The sequence below is a fragment of the Oryzias latipes genome, chromosome 12, assembly GCF_002234675.1.
Source record: "Oryzias latipes chromosome 12, ASM223467v1".
Classification (NCBI taxonomy): domain Eukaryota; kingdom Metazoa; phylum Chordata; class Actinopteri; order Beloniformes; family Adrianichthyidae; genus Oryzias; species Oryzias latipes.
Genome location: NC_019870.2, coordinates 2,687,640 through 2,706,627, shown reverse-complemented (window position 1 = coordinate 2,706,627; position 18,988 = coordinate 2,687,640). Strand labels below are relative to the sequence as shown.

The following is an 18,988-nucleotide window of genomic DNA, read 5'->3' as shown; positions in this document are numbered from 1 at the left end:
TGGAGTATAAATGCAAAGTGGATGGAACCCACCTGTAGTTTGAGGTGTGGTGAATGGAATTGGTCTGTAGTTTGGTGAATGGAACTGGTCTGTAGTTTGTGGTGTGATTGATGGAACTGGTCTGTAGTTTGTGGTGTGATTGATGGAACTGGTCTGTAGTTTGTGGTGTGATTGATGGAACTAGTCTGTAGTTTGTGGTGTGATTGATGGAACTAGTCTGTAGTTTGTGTTGTGATTGATGGAACTAGTCTGTAGTTTGTGGTGTGATTGATGGAACTGGTCTGTAGTTTGTGTTGTGATTGATGGAACTGGTCTGTAGTTTGTGTTGTGATTGATGGAACTGGTCTGTAGTTTGTGTTGTGATTGATGGAACTGGTCTGCAGTTTGTGGTGTGATTGACGATACTGGTCTGTAGTTTGTGGTGTGATTGATGGTACTGGTCTGTAGTTTGTGGTGTGATTGATGGTACTGGTCTGTAGTTTGTGGTGTGATTGACGGTACCCCTGGTGGGACTTTTATGAATGTTTAACTGCCTTCATGGCAGCCACATTGACTAATGAAATGATACATATCTCACATATATTTCATCTAAAATTTCCAGAATAACACAATGTTTGTGTAAATAAATAACTTTTAACCCTTTAATTCCTACATATACAGCTTTAGAGTATGTACAGTGTGGTGACAAATCCACAGCTACTGAACAGTCAGATTTGTGGATGGACATTCAGAAGTCTGGAGGAAAACATGCGTTTGTCCTCTGGGATCCACACGGTGTTCTTCGCTCTACAGTAAAGGGTTGGGTGCTCTTTAGAAGGTTTTCAAACCGATTTATGAACCAAATGCGAGCTTTCAGACGTTTTTCTGGACCATTTGAAGCTTTTCCTGCTTTGGGCTCCTTCATGTTCTCCATCCGACAGTTTAAAGCTTGAAAGTCCTTCATCATCATCATCATCACCTTTGAGAAAGGTTACCGCAGAGACACGACTCACTCTTGTCAGTGTGGTCGTTTCCAAAATCAACATCAAAGACTGTACATTCATGGAAATATATAGTTCTGATTTGGCATCGTTGTTACTGCAGAAAAACTAAAACATACCAACTGAAAATACGTTCTTTTTAGACCTGAAATATTTTCTTCAAATCCATGTACTTATTCAAAAAGTATCATTAAACAAAAGAAAAGTAAATAAACTGTTTTGGAGTTATTCCTTTTGAACAGAAACGTGTTGAACAGCAAAGCATTGTGGGAACTCTTCAGAGTTTATGTAGAACTATGACAGAAGGTTAGAGAACGGGGTTTATGAGGCTCACAGTATCAGAACCAGAACATTCCTCATCTGTATTAACAGTTTGGCACAATTAGAGAACTGATATAATTTATGAGAATAAAACATAAATCAGAGTCACAGTTTACCCTGAAAACATGAAAAACTATGCTACATGGGGTGTTCTACCAAAACCACAATAGATGGAAATCATGGCATAAGTCCACTGTGTTTTAGTGCAAACAATAATGAGGTCACACAGTTGATTACCTACAGCATTAGAGAAGGATTTGGCTGCTGAGGTGGATTGAAACCACCAACAAAAAAACCTATTTTGGTTTTAAAAATGAACATCTCAGTCTGAGCACAGACTTTAGAAAAGGATTCATGGATTTCCAGATTAAAAAGAAAACAGGTTGACTTCCTTTATGTTTCCAGAGTAAGAATGGAGGAGAAAAAAATGCCTTTTTTTGTCCATATATTTTCATCCAATTCCTTCTGCCCACAATCTCCTTAGCAGGAATCTTTCCCAGAGAATTCAGGTTGAGGGCGGGGTTTACTGTAGACAGGTATCACAGGGCCACAAACACACCCAACAGAGTCACCACATATGATGGACATATGGTTTACACACACAGGGAGGGCTTTTACTGTATATAAGAGAACTGGACTGAGTGACTCCTCCTTCCAAGCATTCCAAAGAGCAAGACATGTTGACTTGGACTCACTTGGACCAATCGCTGCTCACTGACGATTTCTGGTTCCAACATGGCGGTGTCCGAAGCCGCAAAAACATGGCGGCTGAATTGACTTGATTTAGTTGGGAGACGGAAGTGAACCATTTTCTGTAGATGACATCACACTCACTCGGTCCAGTTGCCAGATACAGTCAATGGGAGAGACTCGTGCAAACTCCAAACAAAAAGGGAACCAATGGGATCAGAACCAGTACCATCAGAATGTGGAGTGATGGCGCAAACCACCACAACACCAATCCGTGGTTAATTTATAGTGTTTTATACACTGCAAATAAAAAAAATCATTTTTTCCCGTTAGGTTTGAAAGTTCAGCATCCACAAACACAAGCAGTCCCTCTTTTAAACAAGACAGATCTTTTACCCCCAATTCTGAAAAAAACTGTTAAGACCATTTGGTTGAAGATACACCCAATCAAAGATGTTCAGGTCCCCCCTGGGCTTGAATCTCCGCCCCTTGAGGTGTTGTCTGGGCTAGGGTTTGGGTCTGCAGTGGGCTCCCATCCTGACTGGTCATTGGTTACCCATTAGCAGGTAGGGGTCCATGAGGAGTCTTGACCACATGTCTGAGTCCATATGACTAATTGCCACTTCATCTTATCAAAGAATAACTGCTCGTTAGGTGAAATTGTCGACTCATTGGTGGACCAAACGGAACTTTCACTTTGATCTGTCACATCCAACTGTCAGTTGTCGCCTTGGGAGTCGCAAACCAACTATGGCCAAAACCTTTGGCCATCAGATGTCAGAGATGATCTGCTATAGTGTGGTCTATCATTCTGACAGATGTGGTGGTTGTTCTGCACATTTTGTTTAGAATACAGAGGGCTTGTCAAAAAGGGACGACCACGGAGCTGAAAAACTGGTGAAGCCCAACGTAAACACTCACAGGGCTGTATATGTTCTTGTCTTTCCAAAGTCTAGAACCCAACGCGTTCTCATCAAAGGAGAGACCGGACAACAGAATTTGGTGGCGATCCAGCTTTGATCAACCAAAGCTTCTGGAACCAAACGTTTGAGACCCAAAATGGGAACATCTGCAAAAATCACTCCACACTTGAAAGATCCGGCCCTAGACAAGATACACAACAAATCCGCTCACACTAAATGGAAACTCTACGAATAGATGCTCTCCAAGCTTCACGTAGAACTTATCTGAAGAGCGCAAAGTGGTTCAGACTAGTTCTAGTGTTCTGCACCTGCACCTCATTGGGGAACATGTCACAAGGTCTACACATGTGGATTTCCTCCTCCGTCACCTGAACTGAAGGAACACTGAGAAGTGCTAACGTTATGGTCCATAAAAAAACAACAACAACACAAAACTGGCTTTAAAAAAACAAAAAAAACCCAAATACCTTGTTGGTCTTAGACCTGAACAACAGCAGCCACACCCTTCCACCAGTGAGGACGGCCTCATGTTTTGTGCAAGTTGTATTTTTGGATCAGAGATGAGGGGAGTAGTTTTCCTACATTCCTTTGCATGAAAATATACAGTTTAGGAAACATAAGCAGCTAAATTATGACGTGAAAAAGAGGCACCAACCCCCCCCCCCCACACACACACACACATTCAGCTTTAATAGGACAAACGCAGTCTTTGCAACATTTTCAGCGGAGTGGTTTGGGCTTCGGCTCTTCTGGTGCTCCAGTTTCTGCATGCAGCGAGCCCCAAAAATCCGGGAATACGAGCGTGTCCCAGCAGCAGCACGTTAGATAAAACGGGGCGCCACCAACAGGTGGATCAGAGGTATTGCAAGCAGATTAACATATAAAGGGATTTTTGCTGTGGACTGTACAGTAGTTGCTTCAACGGTGCATGCCCTGTTTTTCTGCTTTTTCATTCTGTCTTGTTGGATATTAAGGCTGCAAACGGCCAAAAGGCCGACATGAAAGTAAATAACAGGAGAGTCCCAGACGGGATGGAATGAGAACTTCGGCCCTCCAGGCCAGCAGAATCCAAATCCTTTTTTTTTTTTTTTTGTCTGTGGCTGTCTTCTCTGATTGGTAGATAACGGTCACTGGGTTAAACGAACGGTTCATCCAAGTTATGTTTTAAAGGTCTCTTTGGATTTGGAGAAAACCCACAAAGACCTGGTTAGAGGTCAGTGATGTTGGAGAAACATTCATGTTTTATCTGTTGAATGGAGCCGAACAGAGATGTCAGCTGGGAGTCTTTGTGCCTCAGTTTATCTGCTTTTATCCCTAATTTCAACCCTGTTGGATTATTGTTTGTTGGGATTGTGATCCACCACAAGACTTGACTCAAAAATAAACGTGATTTTGCTGCAGCACTTACATGATCATTTTTTTGATTGTGATTTTAATTGTATTTTTCTACTGTTATATTTGATGAGTCCGTTTTGTTAAATCCAAGCAGCTGACCTGCCATAAATGTCCTTTGGGATTATTGAAGATTCTATCGATTCACAGTAGGTTAAGAAAAAACAACACATAATGAAGTTCCCTACTGAGATTTTAAAGTGCATTGTTAATGTTTGACTCCAATGAAAATGGTGTTTTTATGGTGCTTTTAACACAGACATTTTTCTGAAAATATCAAGAAAATTAAAACCAAAATTGCATTTCTGTGTACTTATTTTTAAAATTTAAATCGCTTTGAATCAGGAGCAGACGATAAAACGCCGTTTGAAAAAGATCCTATTTGTGACATAAAAAGTACAATGGGCAGCACCACAAGCTCCCTGCTCTGCTCCATTACGATGCATCCACTTGCAGACAAATCATGCTTTGTTTTCCTCGTCTGAGCTGGAATCTGGATCCAAACTGTACGGCTGGATAGCTCTGATATTGCTCGCCATTTTTGTTTCATCGCTAATGTTAGTTTGGACTTGTGAGGGGCTGTAAGCTAGTAGGAGAACGTGTAAACAGATGGATGATGGGAAGTAGGGGTGGGCCTACTCCGTGCAAACAGTCCCACTCACAAGTCCAAATGAACTCCTGCCGCTCTGCAGAAACTATGTCCCAGAAAACAAGCCAGGATTTTACATCTTGGCTAAAAACAGCAGCATGATAATGAAACAAACGGTTGAGGATCAGAGTGAGACGTTTATATCTGACCTGATTATTTTTACTTATAGATTGTGTAAATTGTAGAAGACATCTGTTCAGGGATTTAAATATAAACCCAAATAAACAAAAACAATCGTTAGGTAAAAGAAAGGGGGAAATCTGTTTAAAATGTCTTTTAAAAACTAAACCTCTTTTGGATTTTTGTCTTTTAAATTTTTAGACTTATAAATTCTAAACATTCTCTTTTACATTTTCAGTTGAAACACAAAAACATCCCAAGCATTAGACCTGTTTTGTTTAATTCAGGACGTCCTCATTGTATCCGCCCCATTTTTCCTTTGACCTCCTTTTTGTTAAGTTGGATGAACCGACCTTTTGACCTCCTGGACTTTTTCTGGCTGCGAGTCGGTGGTTTGTCCTGAGCTCATGACTGCAGATGGATGGACGGTGTTCACAGAGGTGAAGGTGGGGATTCCTTTACACTAAATATATTTTAAGGCTGACAATAATTCGATTCTCTCCACTTTTAAATACTATAGTAATGCATCCTATAAAAGTATTACTGTAAAATTGTCATGCTACACAGATGTTTTGTTCTCTAAAACAGACTTGCTCTGGTTAGTCCTCCTGCAGATCCGGGTCCCCCTCCTGCATCTGGTCCGGAGTTCAAAGCCCTTCAGGCTGAGTCTCATTTGGGGCCCAGTATCTCTCCACTGGCCTCCTTGGTGCTCCCGCTTCGACCCCAGCACCCCGCTGCGATACTCATGCTCCTTTGGGTTGCCGCCGCGATCCCTCGGTCCCGCTCGCCTTCGCACTGGCTCAGCGTGCGCTCAGTCCGGCCCGGCTGGTTGGCGGGGCCGGAGCCCGTCCCCCCGGGTTGCTGAGAGGTGATGGTGCGAAAGATGTGGTTGCGTTTTCGCAGGAAGTCTCCTCCGCCTGCACCCAAAGCGAAGCTGCCTTTGCGGAGGACCATGCGGGCGCTCCCGGGCTTGGCGGGCCGAGACCTCTGGTTGTACTCCAGCTGGGCTAGGTGGTTAGCGTAGCCGTCTGGAATGAACTGGAACAAACGGGATTTGACCGACTTCGCAAACATTTTAAATCCAGAGGAAGTCAATTAAAAATAACTCCAGCATTTCAACCCTCTTCTTAAAACTGGAAACGACTCGTGTTGGTCCACTTAGCAGCTAAAATCATGCTAGCTGCTTTGATTGAACGAGTAAAGTTTCTTTGGACTTCTGCGTGTTTTCCTGCTAAAGTCCTGACACTACAGAGAAAAGGAGGAGGAAATAAATCCAACAAACACGTTCTTGAAGTTTAGGAACTGGGAGATGGTTTGCATGTAAACTGACAGACAAACGACATGCTAACGTGTGAGGAAATCAAATATTTTCTCTCCACGGTCTCAGAATTTTCCGCATAACTTTTTTTTTTAGCATGTCTGACCTGACACTGATGCTGCATCTTCTTTGTGGGCCGTCCCACGATGTAGATCTGGGATGGGGGCAGGCCGATGGAGGTGTAGACAGAGATGTCCTTGTTGGAGCCGTAGGCTGCGCAGATCCTCATGTGGGCCTAATGCGACACAGCCAGGTCAGTTTTCACCCAATCACAGAGTTCTGTTGGAGCGCCGCTCCGGATTCCAGCCTCACCTCACTGATGAGGGATTTCAGGAAGTTGGCCTTGTGTCTGAGCGGGTCGTGGACCAACCCGTCGCAGAAGGACACGACCCCGTGAGGGAAGTTGTGCTGGGAGAGCCAGGCCACCACCCGCTGCTTCTGCATGTCGGGACGTCCCGTGATGTAAACGATCAGGTAACCCAAGTCCTGCCAGTACCTGAGTTAGGGCCCAGAGTGAAAAACTGTTTCCAGCTGCAGGTCAGACTCCCGTGTTTCAGCTGTCTTTACCTGACCACGTCCACCGCTCCGGCTCGGACTTTTGGGTCGCTCCCCATGATTGACACGCTGGCGGCAAAAGAGCCGTCAATACTGAAGACGACAAACTCTGTTCCTTTTGGCACAACGGTGAGATAGCTGTCTGCAAATGTGTGGTCCCCCCTGTGGAAGAGCGAAGGAGGTCAGAACAAATTCGACAACAGAAGAAGAAAGTCAGTCACCCGCACCCATTCAGGACGACTCAAACGGGTGCTGCGGGTTTTTGGGTCGTCCGGGTTCGTGGAGGTTCTTAGAGGAGCGGCTGCATTTTAAGGGGGGCGCAGGAGCGTTTCGCAGTTCCCCTAAGCTCGTATGGCCACCTTAAGGGACGTCATAAAAACGGAACATACCATTGTTGTGCGTGTGTCAAGTGTATCGTGAAGTTTTAGTAAGGATAACAGACGTTGAGCACACTTATGCCACACTTTAGTTATAAGTCAGATACAAGCACTGGCGCCCAAATGCTGAACTTGTATTTCCTCATTTCTTAAAGTCAGGCTGCAGCAAGGAGCGTGCACGTATCACGTGAACAGCACTAACGGTCTCCTTGAGTAGGATCTAGGGGCGTAGGATCTGCGTCTCCCCTACTTTCCCCTTATTCCTCCTTATGTGTTGTATAAGTGTTCACTACGACCCGCCGCCTGCAGCATGCCAGCGGGAAAACATGTACTATCTGCGTGCTCCAAACATTTTTAGCAGTATCCACTCTGAAGTTGCGCTCACATTGGACTCAGCCAATCTGATTCAAGCGACCACTTCCACTGAAACGTCTTGGTAAACGCACATATGCGCATTTAAGGCCTCTGCATGTAGTTACAATTGAACCCAAACATGCATGAAATGTTGGTCTTTATTGTGTAAAATTGATCACGCATGTTGTGATCATATAACATATTTAAAAAATAAATCACTGTTCAAAAATAACATATTATTGTTCTCATTTGGTTTTTGTGAGATTACATACAATGTTTTGGTAATAAACTGGAAGGAAAAACAACTACCTGGACAAACTAATTTAGTTGAACGTTATTAATGAACACTATCACATATAGGAAAAACAGCAACAACTATACTGCTTTTTTCTGCCTTAAGTGTTACAAAAAAATCTTGTGAGATCTTGGAGGGACTGTACATCAATACAGACTATAGAGCCTGGATTTTTATCTAGGGGAAAGCGTACCTTGGCTCAAAAAAGGTTGAAAAACACTCTCCTAAGGGGACTGCAGGACACATCTGCGCTCCCCTCAACATGCAGCCCGTCTACGGACAACCCCAAAACCTGCAGCATTCGTAGGGGGAGTGGGTGGTTGATCGGTACTGGTGCATGTGATCACGTCCTAAAGCAGAGGGATTTCAATTCTCCACACCTGACCACCATTTTGACCGGATAGACTCCGATACCCAGCCTCTTGCTCTCAGGGATTACATAGGAGACGCGGCCGCTGCTGCTAGTGAGCTCCGTGTGGAAGAATATCCACTCCCCAGAGGGGGGCTGGGTCATGATGTGGATGTCAATCTGCAGGAAAAGGACAAAAAACAGAGATTTCCTTATTCAGCCTCTAAAACGGTCATAAATCTCCATAAATGTGGTCAGGTGGCAGATACATTTGGCCAAACGGATTGAAAAGTGAAACATATTTTTAAAATTTAAGAAACATTTCAGATACCAACAAACGTCAACAAGTAGTTTGAATTTTTTAGAAAGATATAAAAGACTTCAGTTTGTAGTTTTTTTGGACACAGAGAATGTAAAGTTGGTATATTTCACCGTTTATAAATGAACTAAAATGAATTTAACTACCAAATTTTCCAGAGTATAAGTCGCGTTTTTTTCCCATAGATCGGCCTGGGGTAACTTATTTGTGATATTTAAACATAAATAGATTAATATATTATTTTATTACTTTCCCACCAGTTGCCCTATAGTCGTTGTTTCTTACTAACAACCACTAGAGGGCACTGTAGGTGCATGTATCAGTATTTGCTGCTGACAGCAACATAGACGGAGAAGGAGAAGGAGTCACTTAAGCCCCATTTACACTGCAGGTCTTGATGCCCAAATCTGATTTTCTGACTATATCCGATTTTTGCATTTACACTATACAATGCTGAAACTATCAAACGTAGACGTGACGTTCTGAGGACTACGTAACGTAGTAGCATTTCCGCCTTCCGCTTACCTGAGCACTGAGCACGGATTTAAAAAATTATGTGCGAGCAGGCCCTTAATAATAATCACAACAGTAATAAAAGCACATTTTGAGGATGCATGTTGGTCCAAAGGTTTAGCGTGGCGAAACCCCCCCCCCCCCCCCCTTTTTGTTGTGTTTTTTTTGTGTGACTGCGGTTGTCATGGAGGCAACGCAGCGACGTTAGGAGGTGTTGCCTTTGGCGCTCCTGAGGGGATGCGCAGGAGATGAAAAAGGAGGGCTGCTCGGCCGTCTTATGTGCTCTCTCTGAGTTTTGAATGAGGAAGTGTTTGCAGACGTTGTGCTGTCCTAACAGTTTGATCCAAGCAAAGAAATAAAGGGCTTCTAGCCTGTTCCAGAGCAACAGTGTCCCGCTTGATTAGTTACTGTTTGCGTCCCAACAACCGGGACCGGACCGTAAACAACAGCGGTTTCCGACTACGGTCTGAAGCCTGAGGCTGAAAGGTAACACGCTGATGGGGCTCCAGCTGTCCTCGAACAGCAAAACCAGCGGACAAAAGCACCTTAATAAGTCATGTGATCTCAGTTGGTGGTGTCCTGAGTTGACGTCACTGACGTACGCCTCGCATTTACTGGGGAATATCCGATTTGTCTGCTTACATGGCACACGAAAAATGCAAGTGTCCGATTTATTTCCACATATGAATGAGGCCTGAATCCGATCTAAGAAAATCGGAATCCATGCGCTTTTGTCCTGTTCACACGTTCACAGGTCATATCCGATCTGTGCCACATGAGAGGAAAAAAATTGTAATTTGGTCATTTGAACCATGCAGTGGAAATGCGGCCTTAGAGACGGAAGAGCAGCTAAATATGCCGTCATTCAGGTGCAGCTCCAGCAGTATAGAAGGTAACGATCGCTGTGAGAAAAAAAAAAAGACGGAATGATCTCGTGAACCTAGACGTGGAGATTGATAGTCGACGCTTTTGTAGAGCTCTTTAAAATAAAGTCTTAATCTCTCCACATTATCTTTATTTTCCATGCATTATATATGAGATACACAGTCAAAGCCTCCATGTAGTGATGAGGCTAAAACTGAGGCTAAGGCAGTGGCTTCTCCACACGCAATGGGAGCGTCTAGTTTTTGAACGTAATTTAGGACAAGCATTTAACATTAAATTTGCCGCACATCAAAAGAGGAAACGGACGCGAATTTGACGCATAAATCGTGTTCGTTACGCCAGGCTTGGAGAATTTGTTTATAATTTTAAAAGTGCGACTTATACTCCAGAGAGACTTGTACTCTAGAAAAAAATGGTAAATTTAACGTCATCTTTGGACAGAATTTGATACGAAAAGACATTTTCTTGATTAATACTTTTTTAGCTCCATTTCTTACTTTATCCACGTTTTTTTGTGTTTTCACAGAAGGTATCGGTTTATTTTGAAGCTATCCTACCTTCTCCCCGGTAAGGGTCACCATGTCCAGAGGTCCATACATGAAACGTCCCGTCACCGCCTGAGCGCCGTCCTCTGTGAACACGGCGTCGTTCACACGGTGGTTGGCTGTGACGTTCTTAACAGAAGACGACAGAAGATCATACCTGAGCTGCGGTTCAGAGCGTCGTTTGAACATTACAGGACAATACGTCACTTCTCACCCGTATTTTGACGTGCGTTCTCTTACGAAGCCACTTTTCCCGAGGTTTGGAGGGAGTGAATTCAGACACTTCTTTACCGTCCAGCTCCAGAATGCTGGAGTTTTCATGTCTCATCACCTGCATCAGTCAAGATCGGATAACGGTCAACTCTAGATCACTGTTTAAATATCTGCCTTTTTATAGTTTAAGTTCAAATAAATAAAATTAAATAACAAAAATGTGTTGAGTTATCTGCATTAAAATGTGGTGTTTAATGTTAACATTCCCTTTTGATTTCTGGTTATAAACTCTGGTGAAAATTGTGTTTTCATTTTGTTTTTTTCACATGTTTTTGTGGCATTTTCATCACAATGGAGGACATATATAAAGAAAATTAAGCTCAGATTTGCGTTTTTGAGTATTTCTTTATTCTAACTGTTGTGAATCAGGAGCAGATAAAAAAAAATGCTGTTTGAAAAAGATCGTATTTGTGAAAATATGCCGGATCACCACCTCGCTGCTCCGCTCCATTTCTGATGCATCCACTGTCAGACAAATAGATCCATGAACATCTTTGTTTTCATAATTTAAATCATAATTTAAAGACCACTGGAAACGCTTTGAAAATAGATCAAAAGGTTTCATCTGTTTAGCGTCATTATGAAGAACGCTACTATTACTAAATCCCAACATGCAATCTGAGCTGTAAAAAAATCCTTGATTTTATTTTGTTTTTTACACCAAATCAACATAAAAAACATAGTTATGATTTCAGATATGTGAAAAAAAATACTCAAAAACATAAAGAAATAGTAATATTTAACTAATGGAAACTGTAACCATTTTTTACTTTAATGAGTAAACTTGAAAATTATTTGTTGAAAGAGGGAACGGATGTTTAAATCAAAAGGCAAATAAAGTAAGAAAAAGAAAAGTCTGGTATCAAAGATTTGACATCATCAATCATGACAATTTCTGAGCAATATCTAAAATCTAACTTTTAATTTTTTTCTATAATAATTGTATATTTGATCATATCAATCAAAGCCAACCTCTACTAAAATGTAATTGATTCACACATTTAAAATAATAAGTGGTTGAAAAAATAGTGGCATAAACTATAAATCACTAATAACTTGAAAAGAAGTAAAATATTGACAACAGGGACAAATAATATTTAGTATTTTTTAAAATTCTCTTTAAATACAAGCTTGAACCACATTTCAAGCCAAAATACAGCATTATTTCAGTAATTGCCCACTCAGATGTACACTAAAAAACATTCTTTTCTTTACAAAAATTGTCTGTAATCAAATCAAAATGAATATATAAAAAAAACCACTTTGCCTGCTTTGGGCAGCTTCTACAAACCTGTCTGAGCAGGAAGGACACGACGTCTGTGGACTCCCAGTAGGAGGCGTGGAAGAGGTGAGGCAGCGCCACGGTGGGAAACGCCGTCAGGGCGTCCGGACAGTACAGAGCGTAGTCCATCCTCTTAACGCCCCACCAACGACATGCAACTGCAGAAGAGAACATTTCTTCACAAATCCGATCTCTTTTCAAAGCAGTCTTTTAATTATGATGATGCCGTTTTTAGCCAAAATCTAAAAACCTGGGTTGTTTTCTGGAACATAGTTTCTACAGAGCGACACTTTTGAGTTGTGGGCGGAGCTTGGTGTGGAGCAACTCTATGGAGTTAATTTAGTCTTAATAATCAGAACTGCGCACAAACGCCCTGATTTAGAAGAGTCTCAATATGATCACCACACGCATTTCTTTCAAAAATACAGAGAGATTCACAAATGAGAGGCGTTTCGTAAATACACATTCTGGAATTTGTATGATCTGTGACTTTATATTACACTCAATATTATGTTTGTTAAACGGTTTGTGTGCATTTGTGAAACACTTCATGTGGATTTGTGAATTGATATGACATGTTTGCATAAAAATTTAGTTGTGAATCAGAGCGTGTGTATTTGTGAAACAGTTCGTATGCATTTCAGATTATTGAGACTGAATTTTCTCCATACAACGCCGCCCCCTTCCCCTCCCCGTCGCTGAAGGAAGGAGTTTGTGGCTCCGCCCCGCACATTTTCTACATCACAAATAAGATCTTTTTCAAAGGGCATGTTTTTGTCGGTCCTGATTTCACCGCAATTTGAATTAAATAACAAACAAACTCAGACATGCAATTTTAACCTTCATTATATTTACTTATACAATGGTCCGGGTGAATACTCGATTCTGATTGGCTGCTGGGTGTGCGTTAAAATCTGATAACCGCACGGTGAAAAAGAAGTTCCGGTCACCTAGCTTAAATGTTTTGTATCACTGCGCCGGCTTCTTTAATACAACCTTTTGCTTCATCATTTGGACAAAAACAAGCAGTAAGAAGTGAACTTTCTTCACATCACGTAACAAATAGTCCGCTTTTTGTGAGAAAAACGATCCAAATCGGAAAAAACAAAACAAGAATTAAGGACTAAAAACTGGTTAATATGTATTGCTTTTGTAAGTGACCATGGTATAAGCGGGTTAATGGCCTTCGAAGTGTGCGTTATTACTTTTTAACGCACTTCGCGTCAGACGGTTCAGGCTTCCACGGCTTGCGTTAAAAAGTAATAACGCACACTTCGTCAGCCATCAACCCTTACTTATGTTCTACAACATTAGAAAAATGCTACAAGATCCCGTTAAAAACACCAGAAACACTGTTTCTTCGGAGTGGGTCTTAAAAGGAAAGTGGTTGCACTAGGAAGGTTTGGATCTGCGGATTCTGAACTACTGAACATGACCGGGAGAGAAGAAGTCGTGAGGAAGGATGGACGACAGGAAGCAAGGACACGTCCTAAAAAAATCTCTTCCTCGTGTTTTCCTACTACAGCTCCCAGAGTACCTTGCTAGGCAAGGCAAGGCAAGGCAAGTTTATTTGTATAGCACAATTCGTACACAAAGTAATTCAAGGTGCTTCACAAAACAGAAAAATGCATTAAAATCACAATACATCATAGAAATAATCAACATAAAATTTACTTTAAAAGAAAAGGAGAAAAAAAAAAAAAAAAAGATTTAAAAAGAAAGGAAGGAAAGAAAGGTGCAGATAGGACCTTTCAGTCATATACACGGCTAAACAGAAATGTTTTAAGTCTAGATTTGAACATGAACACAGAAGAGGCCTGTCTTACGACTTCAGGGAGGCTGTTCCAGATTTTAGCTGCAGAATATTGAAACGCTGATTCCCCTTGTTTAGTTTTGACTCTGGGAATCAACAGGAGGCCGGCCCCTGAGGTCCTCAGAGTACGAGATGGTTCATATGGCACTAACATGTCAGAGATGTACTTTGGTGCTCGGCCATGGAGAGACTTGTACACAAGCAGAGCTGCTTTGAAGTCTATTCTTTGAGGTACAGGGAGCCAGTGCAGAGACCTGAGCACAGGACTAATGTGATCATACTTCCTGGTTCTGGTCAGGACTCGAGCAGCAGCATTCTGGATGTACTGAAGCTGTTTTACAGCTCGTTTGGAGAGGCCGGTGAGCAGGCCGTTACAGTGGTCTAACCTACTGGAGACAAATGCATGAATAAGTATCTCCAGGTCCAGCGCCCTCCCCCGGGGTGCTCTACGCTTTCGAGCACCCCGGGGGAGGGCGCTGTGGAAGCGACGCTTGTGAAGTCAGAGGTGATATCGGTGAGCTCTGAGGTCATGTCAGAGGTCATTTCGGAGCTCAGGTCTGAGCTCAGTTCAGACTCCGCCCCGTTGGGTCTCGGGAACACGCGCCGGACGTGGATGCGCGTGGTTGAGCTCCGACGGACGAACTTATTGTAGGGCAGAGGCAGCTGCGACAGCAGGCTGGGCCTTTTGCCGCGCCTCGCCTCACATTTGTTTGCTGGGGGAACGTTTTCAAGCGAGAAGGTCAACACACAACACAACAGAACTTGGATCAGCAGTTAGAGGGGTCAGAGGTCAGCGGCTTACTGGTGGCGATGTTGGAGGCCGTGTAGGAGTCGGCTTGACCAGACACCTGGCTGGCGATGCTAGCCTCACTGGATCTGCGGGTGCAGCGAAAGTGAGGAACGCCGGGAGATGCGGAAGACGGACTCGGACCATCGACAGAGATGTGAGACGTTTCAGCTGCGGAGACAGACGACGGAGATTTGTACGGTGGCCCTGAAGTCCAAATCACAAATCATGTTAAAGATCACAACAACAATTTTAAGAAAAAAAAATTACACTTTGTATTTAAAATAATACAAAGTATTATTTTAAATATTTAAAATAATAAATAAATTTTAAATAAAAATTTAAAATGATGGAAAAGTACAGAGAAGGTCAGAAGGAGCTGCATTGTGTGTTCGTAGATTTAGAGAAGGCGTATGACAGGGTGCCGAGGGAGGAGCTGTGGTACTGTATGAGGTCGTCTGGAGTGGCAGAGAAGTATGTCAGAGTAGTTCAGGACATGTATGAGAGAAGTATGACGGTGGTGAGATGTGCTGTAGGTCAGACAGAGGAGTTCAAGGTGGAGGTGGGACTACACCAAGGATCAGCTTTGAGTCCTTTTTTGTTTGCTATGCTGATGGACAGGCTGACAGACGAGGTAAGACAGGAATCTCCCTGGACAATGATGTTTGCGGATGACATTGTAATTTGCAGTGAGAGTAGAGAGCAGGTGGAGGAACAGCTAGAGAGGTGGAGGTTTGCTCTGGAAAGGAGAGGTATGAAGGTCAGTCGTAGTAAGACAGAATACATGTGTCTGAACGAGAGGGATCAAGGTAGAAGCGTTAGGTTACAGGGGACTGAGGTGAAGAAGGTGCAGGAGTTTAAGTACTTGGGGTCAACAGTTCAGTGTGATGGGGATTGTGGAAAAGAGGTGAAGAGGCGAGTGCAGGCAGGTTGGAGCGGTTGGAGGAAAGTGTCAGGAGTGTTGTGTGACAGAAAAGTGCCAGCAAGACTCAAAGGAAAGGTGTACAAGACAGTGGTGAGACCAGCTCTGCTCTATGGGTTAGAGACGGTAGCAGTGAGACAGAGACAAGAGGCTGAGATGGAGGTAGCGGAGATGAAGATGTTGAGGTTCTCCTTAGGAGTGACCAGGTTAGACAGGATAAGGAACGAGTACATCAGAGGGACGGCTCATGTTGCCTGTGTTAGCGACAAAGTCAGAGAAGCCAGACTGAGATGGTTTGGACATGTTCAGAGGAGGGATAGTGGATATATTGGTAGAAGGATGTTGGAGATGGAGCTGCCTGGCCGGAGGGCAAGAGGACGGCCAAAGAGGAGATATATGGATGTCTTAACAGAGGACATGAAGTTGGCTAACGTTAGGGTAGAAGATGTTCATGATAGAGTGAGGTGGAAAAGGATGATTCGCTGTGGCGACCCCTGATGGGAAAAGCCGAAAGAGAAAGAAGATTTAAAATAAAAAAGGGGTTTTGCAGAACAAAAGTTATTCCCAGAAATCAAAATGAAATAAAAAAAAAAATAAAACAAAATAATAAACCAGTAACGGTATAATTAAAGCTTTGAAGAAGAGGGAACACAGATGGATGTTTAGCCTGAATTCCAGTAAAGACTTAATTGATCAATCACAGACCGTTTGCAGGGGGCGTGGCCAGAAGCTTATAGAAATATCCTGTCAGAGAAAATCTGGACGATGACATCGTACTTACTGTTTGCCAAATTGTTTTCTTTATGTTTTATATTTTTAAATGACATTTCTGAAATGTAATGATGTTTCTTTTTTAATTTTTTGTTTAGATTTTTGGATTGTTGCTGTGATCTTTGCGTCATTTGCACTTCAGGGCCACCGTACATTTGGAACACCTGTTTTCTCAACATCAATGCCTTCTGTTCATTGGCTGATCTCTCAACGTAAAAGATTTTCCTTTTTTTTATACAAAACACTCTACTATTAAAAAAGTCATCAAAGAAACTTTACACTTAATTATGATTTGTTTATAATTAAATGTATTTTAACAACAGATGTATTTTCTGAATGGAAAAATCTTTTTAATTTGAAGGGACATAAAATACCTCATAATAATCCCAAATATAACTATAATTAATCTAACAAAGCACGACATTTCCCCAAAATAATGAGGTTTATGTTTCTGTTTTAAAATTGACAAACCCAAATAAAGTGATGAGAATATCAGACTTTAGATTTTAAAGTCGTGGATTAAACGTCAAAACAAAGGAATAAGCTTAATTTCCCCCCTCTTCAAAAGGAAAGAGCGGTTATTTTAAAGCAGAAAAAGACCAAAGAAGGATTTTCCTTTCTGCAAGTCAGGAGAAGTGATGCTTAAACCACTTCAGAAAAGGCTGCTTAGAGGAAAAGGTCTGATAGCTATGAGGGGCTGAGGTTCTGCGCCCCTCCCGTAAACCCAATAGATCAGAATAAAGTGAGGAAAGCATCTGGTCGCACTCTCGGCGTGGAGATGTGAAGTTTGCCAGTTGAGGACGGGGACAGCGATGGAGGTCTCACTGACGGTGGTCTCCTGGCAGCGGTGGGACGCCGTGCTGCCAGATTCTGTCAGAAGCTGAGGGTTACTCTGCACCGTCTCCACTGCGAAAACAGAGAAGGTTGCGGCAGTCGAGCGGTTTGTGTCTGTCTACCACGGCAGCGTGGGCACGAGTCCTCACCCAGGAGCGCCGAGTGACCGTCTCCCAGGGGGAAGCGCTGGTACCGGGGGATGCTGAAGGGAGGCAGCAGGTAAAACCTTTTGTCCAGCAGAGGCTCCAGGCGGGAGGCGGACGGGTCGGCCGGATGGAACAAGTTATAAACCTGCTGACAGGCTGGCCGGAGAGCCGACACTGAGGCAGAAACAAAAACATAAAGGCAGGGCTGTACTTACTGAAATACTGGAAAATTATAGAGGATTTAAGGCAGTTTTAAAGCAAAAACAAACCAGACATCTTCATTTTATTTACAGTGATCCTTCAGGTGCATTAATTCAATAGTATTTTAATTTTAGTGTTTGTTTTTTAATGCAATCGTTAAAGTTTTGTGCTCATGTCTCCTCTGTGCTGTTGTATGTTGCATGGGCTTTTACTTTTGTTTGTTTGCAGTGTGTGTACTTTTGTTTTGTGTTTACCTGCCATATGACGACAGATGTTGATACACATTACCCCGATTTAAAGGGTCTATATCATGTAGTGTATTATAACATTTCCTCATTAAAAAAACCCAGAGTGGTATTTTGATCCGTTCACGTATTTCTGAGAATTCCTCTAAAAACCTGTGCTCTGAGCACCAGCCCCTCCCAATCCACATTCTGACATCACAAAGCGCTGCCAGCCCCTCCCCCAGGCTGACACACGCCCACTTTCTCTACGGAGCAAACGGTGATCGGCTTTCATTTTCTATGCACACTATGCGCATCCATCTTTGCAAAAGTTGGGATTTTAATTGTTTTTGTGGGAGAAACGCAGACGCGTTGCCGAGGCCGGCTCTAGGATGAGGTCACGAAACGGGCGGCACCCACAAGGGGAAAAAGGCGGAGCCTCAGAGATCCAGTCGTCTTACTTCCTGGTAAGAAAATGAGCTGTGAAAATAACTTCATTAAAGAAAAGCATTCTTTAGTGTGACAAAGGTAACATATGATCATATATATATATGGATATAGTTTAAGAAAGAATGATATAGGATCTTTAAAAATAAAAATCTATCAACTGCAGAACATTGCAAAACCAACTTCATAGATAAATTGAAGTTAAATCAAGATAAGTAAATCCAAAAATCGGTTCTTATAATCATGAAAACACAACTTAAAGCTTAATCCCAACTGTCCTTCCAGGTGGCTACGCTACAAACCTGTGAGAAATATGAAGGGGGTAGACGGCTCTGTGAACCCATAGAGCTCAAATGTTCATGCACATTTTTTTCTACGGACGGTTGTTGTGAACGCTTAAACGACATGTAGGGGTGAAGTCGATTTTTTTTCTGTTTTTCAACTCCTCCAAATCCTGCGGACTGCTCAAGGAGTTTTTGCTGCAGCCTGACTGTTGGAAATGAAGGAACTAGTCAATCAGAGAGTAGTTTGTGTGCACATCCTACGGGCACTTCGGTATCACGTGCAGCAAAAGATATAAAAATACAAACAAAAGCATTTTGGTAAAAAAAAGTAATTTCCAGAAATCAAAGTCTTCTTTTCCTTTCAGCTTTTCCCTCACAGCCAATCAGCTTCCTCCATTTAACCCTGTCCTCTGCATCCT

General features: G+C 42.5%; 1 protein-coding gene across 5 annotated transcripts in view; it reads right to left on the bottom strand.

Annotated features, from left to right (window-relative positions):
• Nucleotides 1–18,988, bottom strand: part of LOC101165160 (membrane-associated phosphatidylinositol transfer protein 2) — a 75,239-nt gene that overhangs the window by 1,080 nt on the left and 55,171 nt on the right. For 4 of the 5 annotated variants that reach the window (XM_023960360.1, XM_023960363.1, XM_023960362.1 and 1 more), the window contains 11 exons: nt 17,417–17,587; nt 17,199–17,339; nt 14,756–14,911; nt 12,150–12,298; nt 10,800–10,916; nt 10,598–10,714; nt 8,355–8,503; nt 6,961–7,110; nt 6,706–6,889; nt 6,500–6,628; nt 4,838–6,113 (listed from right to left, as the gene is read on the bottom strand). In XM_023960360.1, the coding sequence (XP_023816128.1) occupies nt 5,745–6,113; nt 6,500–6,628; nt 6,706–6,889; nt 6,961–7,110; nt 8,355–8,503; nt 10,598–10,714; nt 10,800–10,916; nt 12,150–12,298; nt 14,756–14,911; nt 17,199–17,339; nt 17,417–17,587 (1,832 nt within the window). In that variant the 3' untranslated portion in view covers nt 4,838–5,744. Of the gene's footprint in view, nt 1–4,837; nt 6,114–6,499; nt 6,629–6,705; nt 6,890–6,960; nt 7,111–8,354; nt 8,504–10,597; nt 10,715–10,799; nt 10,917–12,149; nt 12,299–14,755; nt 14,912–17,198; nt 17,340–17,416; nt 17,588–18,988 lie in introns of those variants that run through there. The other variant, XM_023960364.1, reaches the window with a different exon arrangement.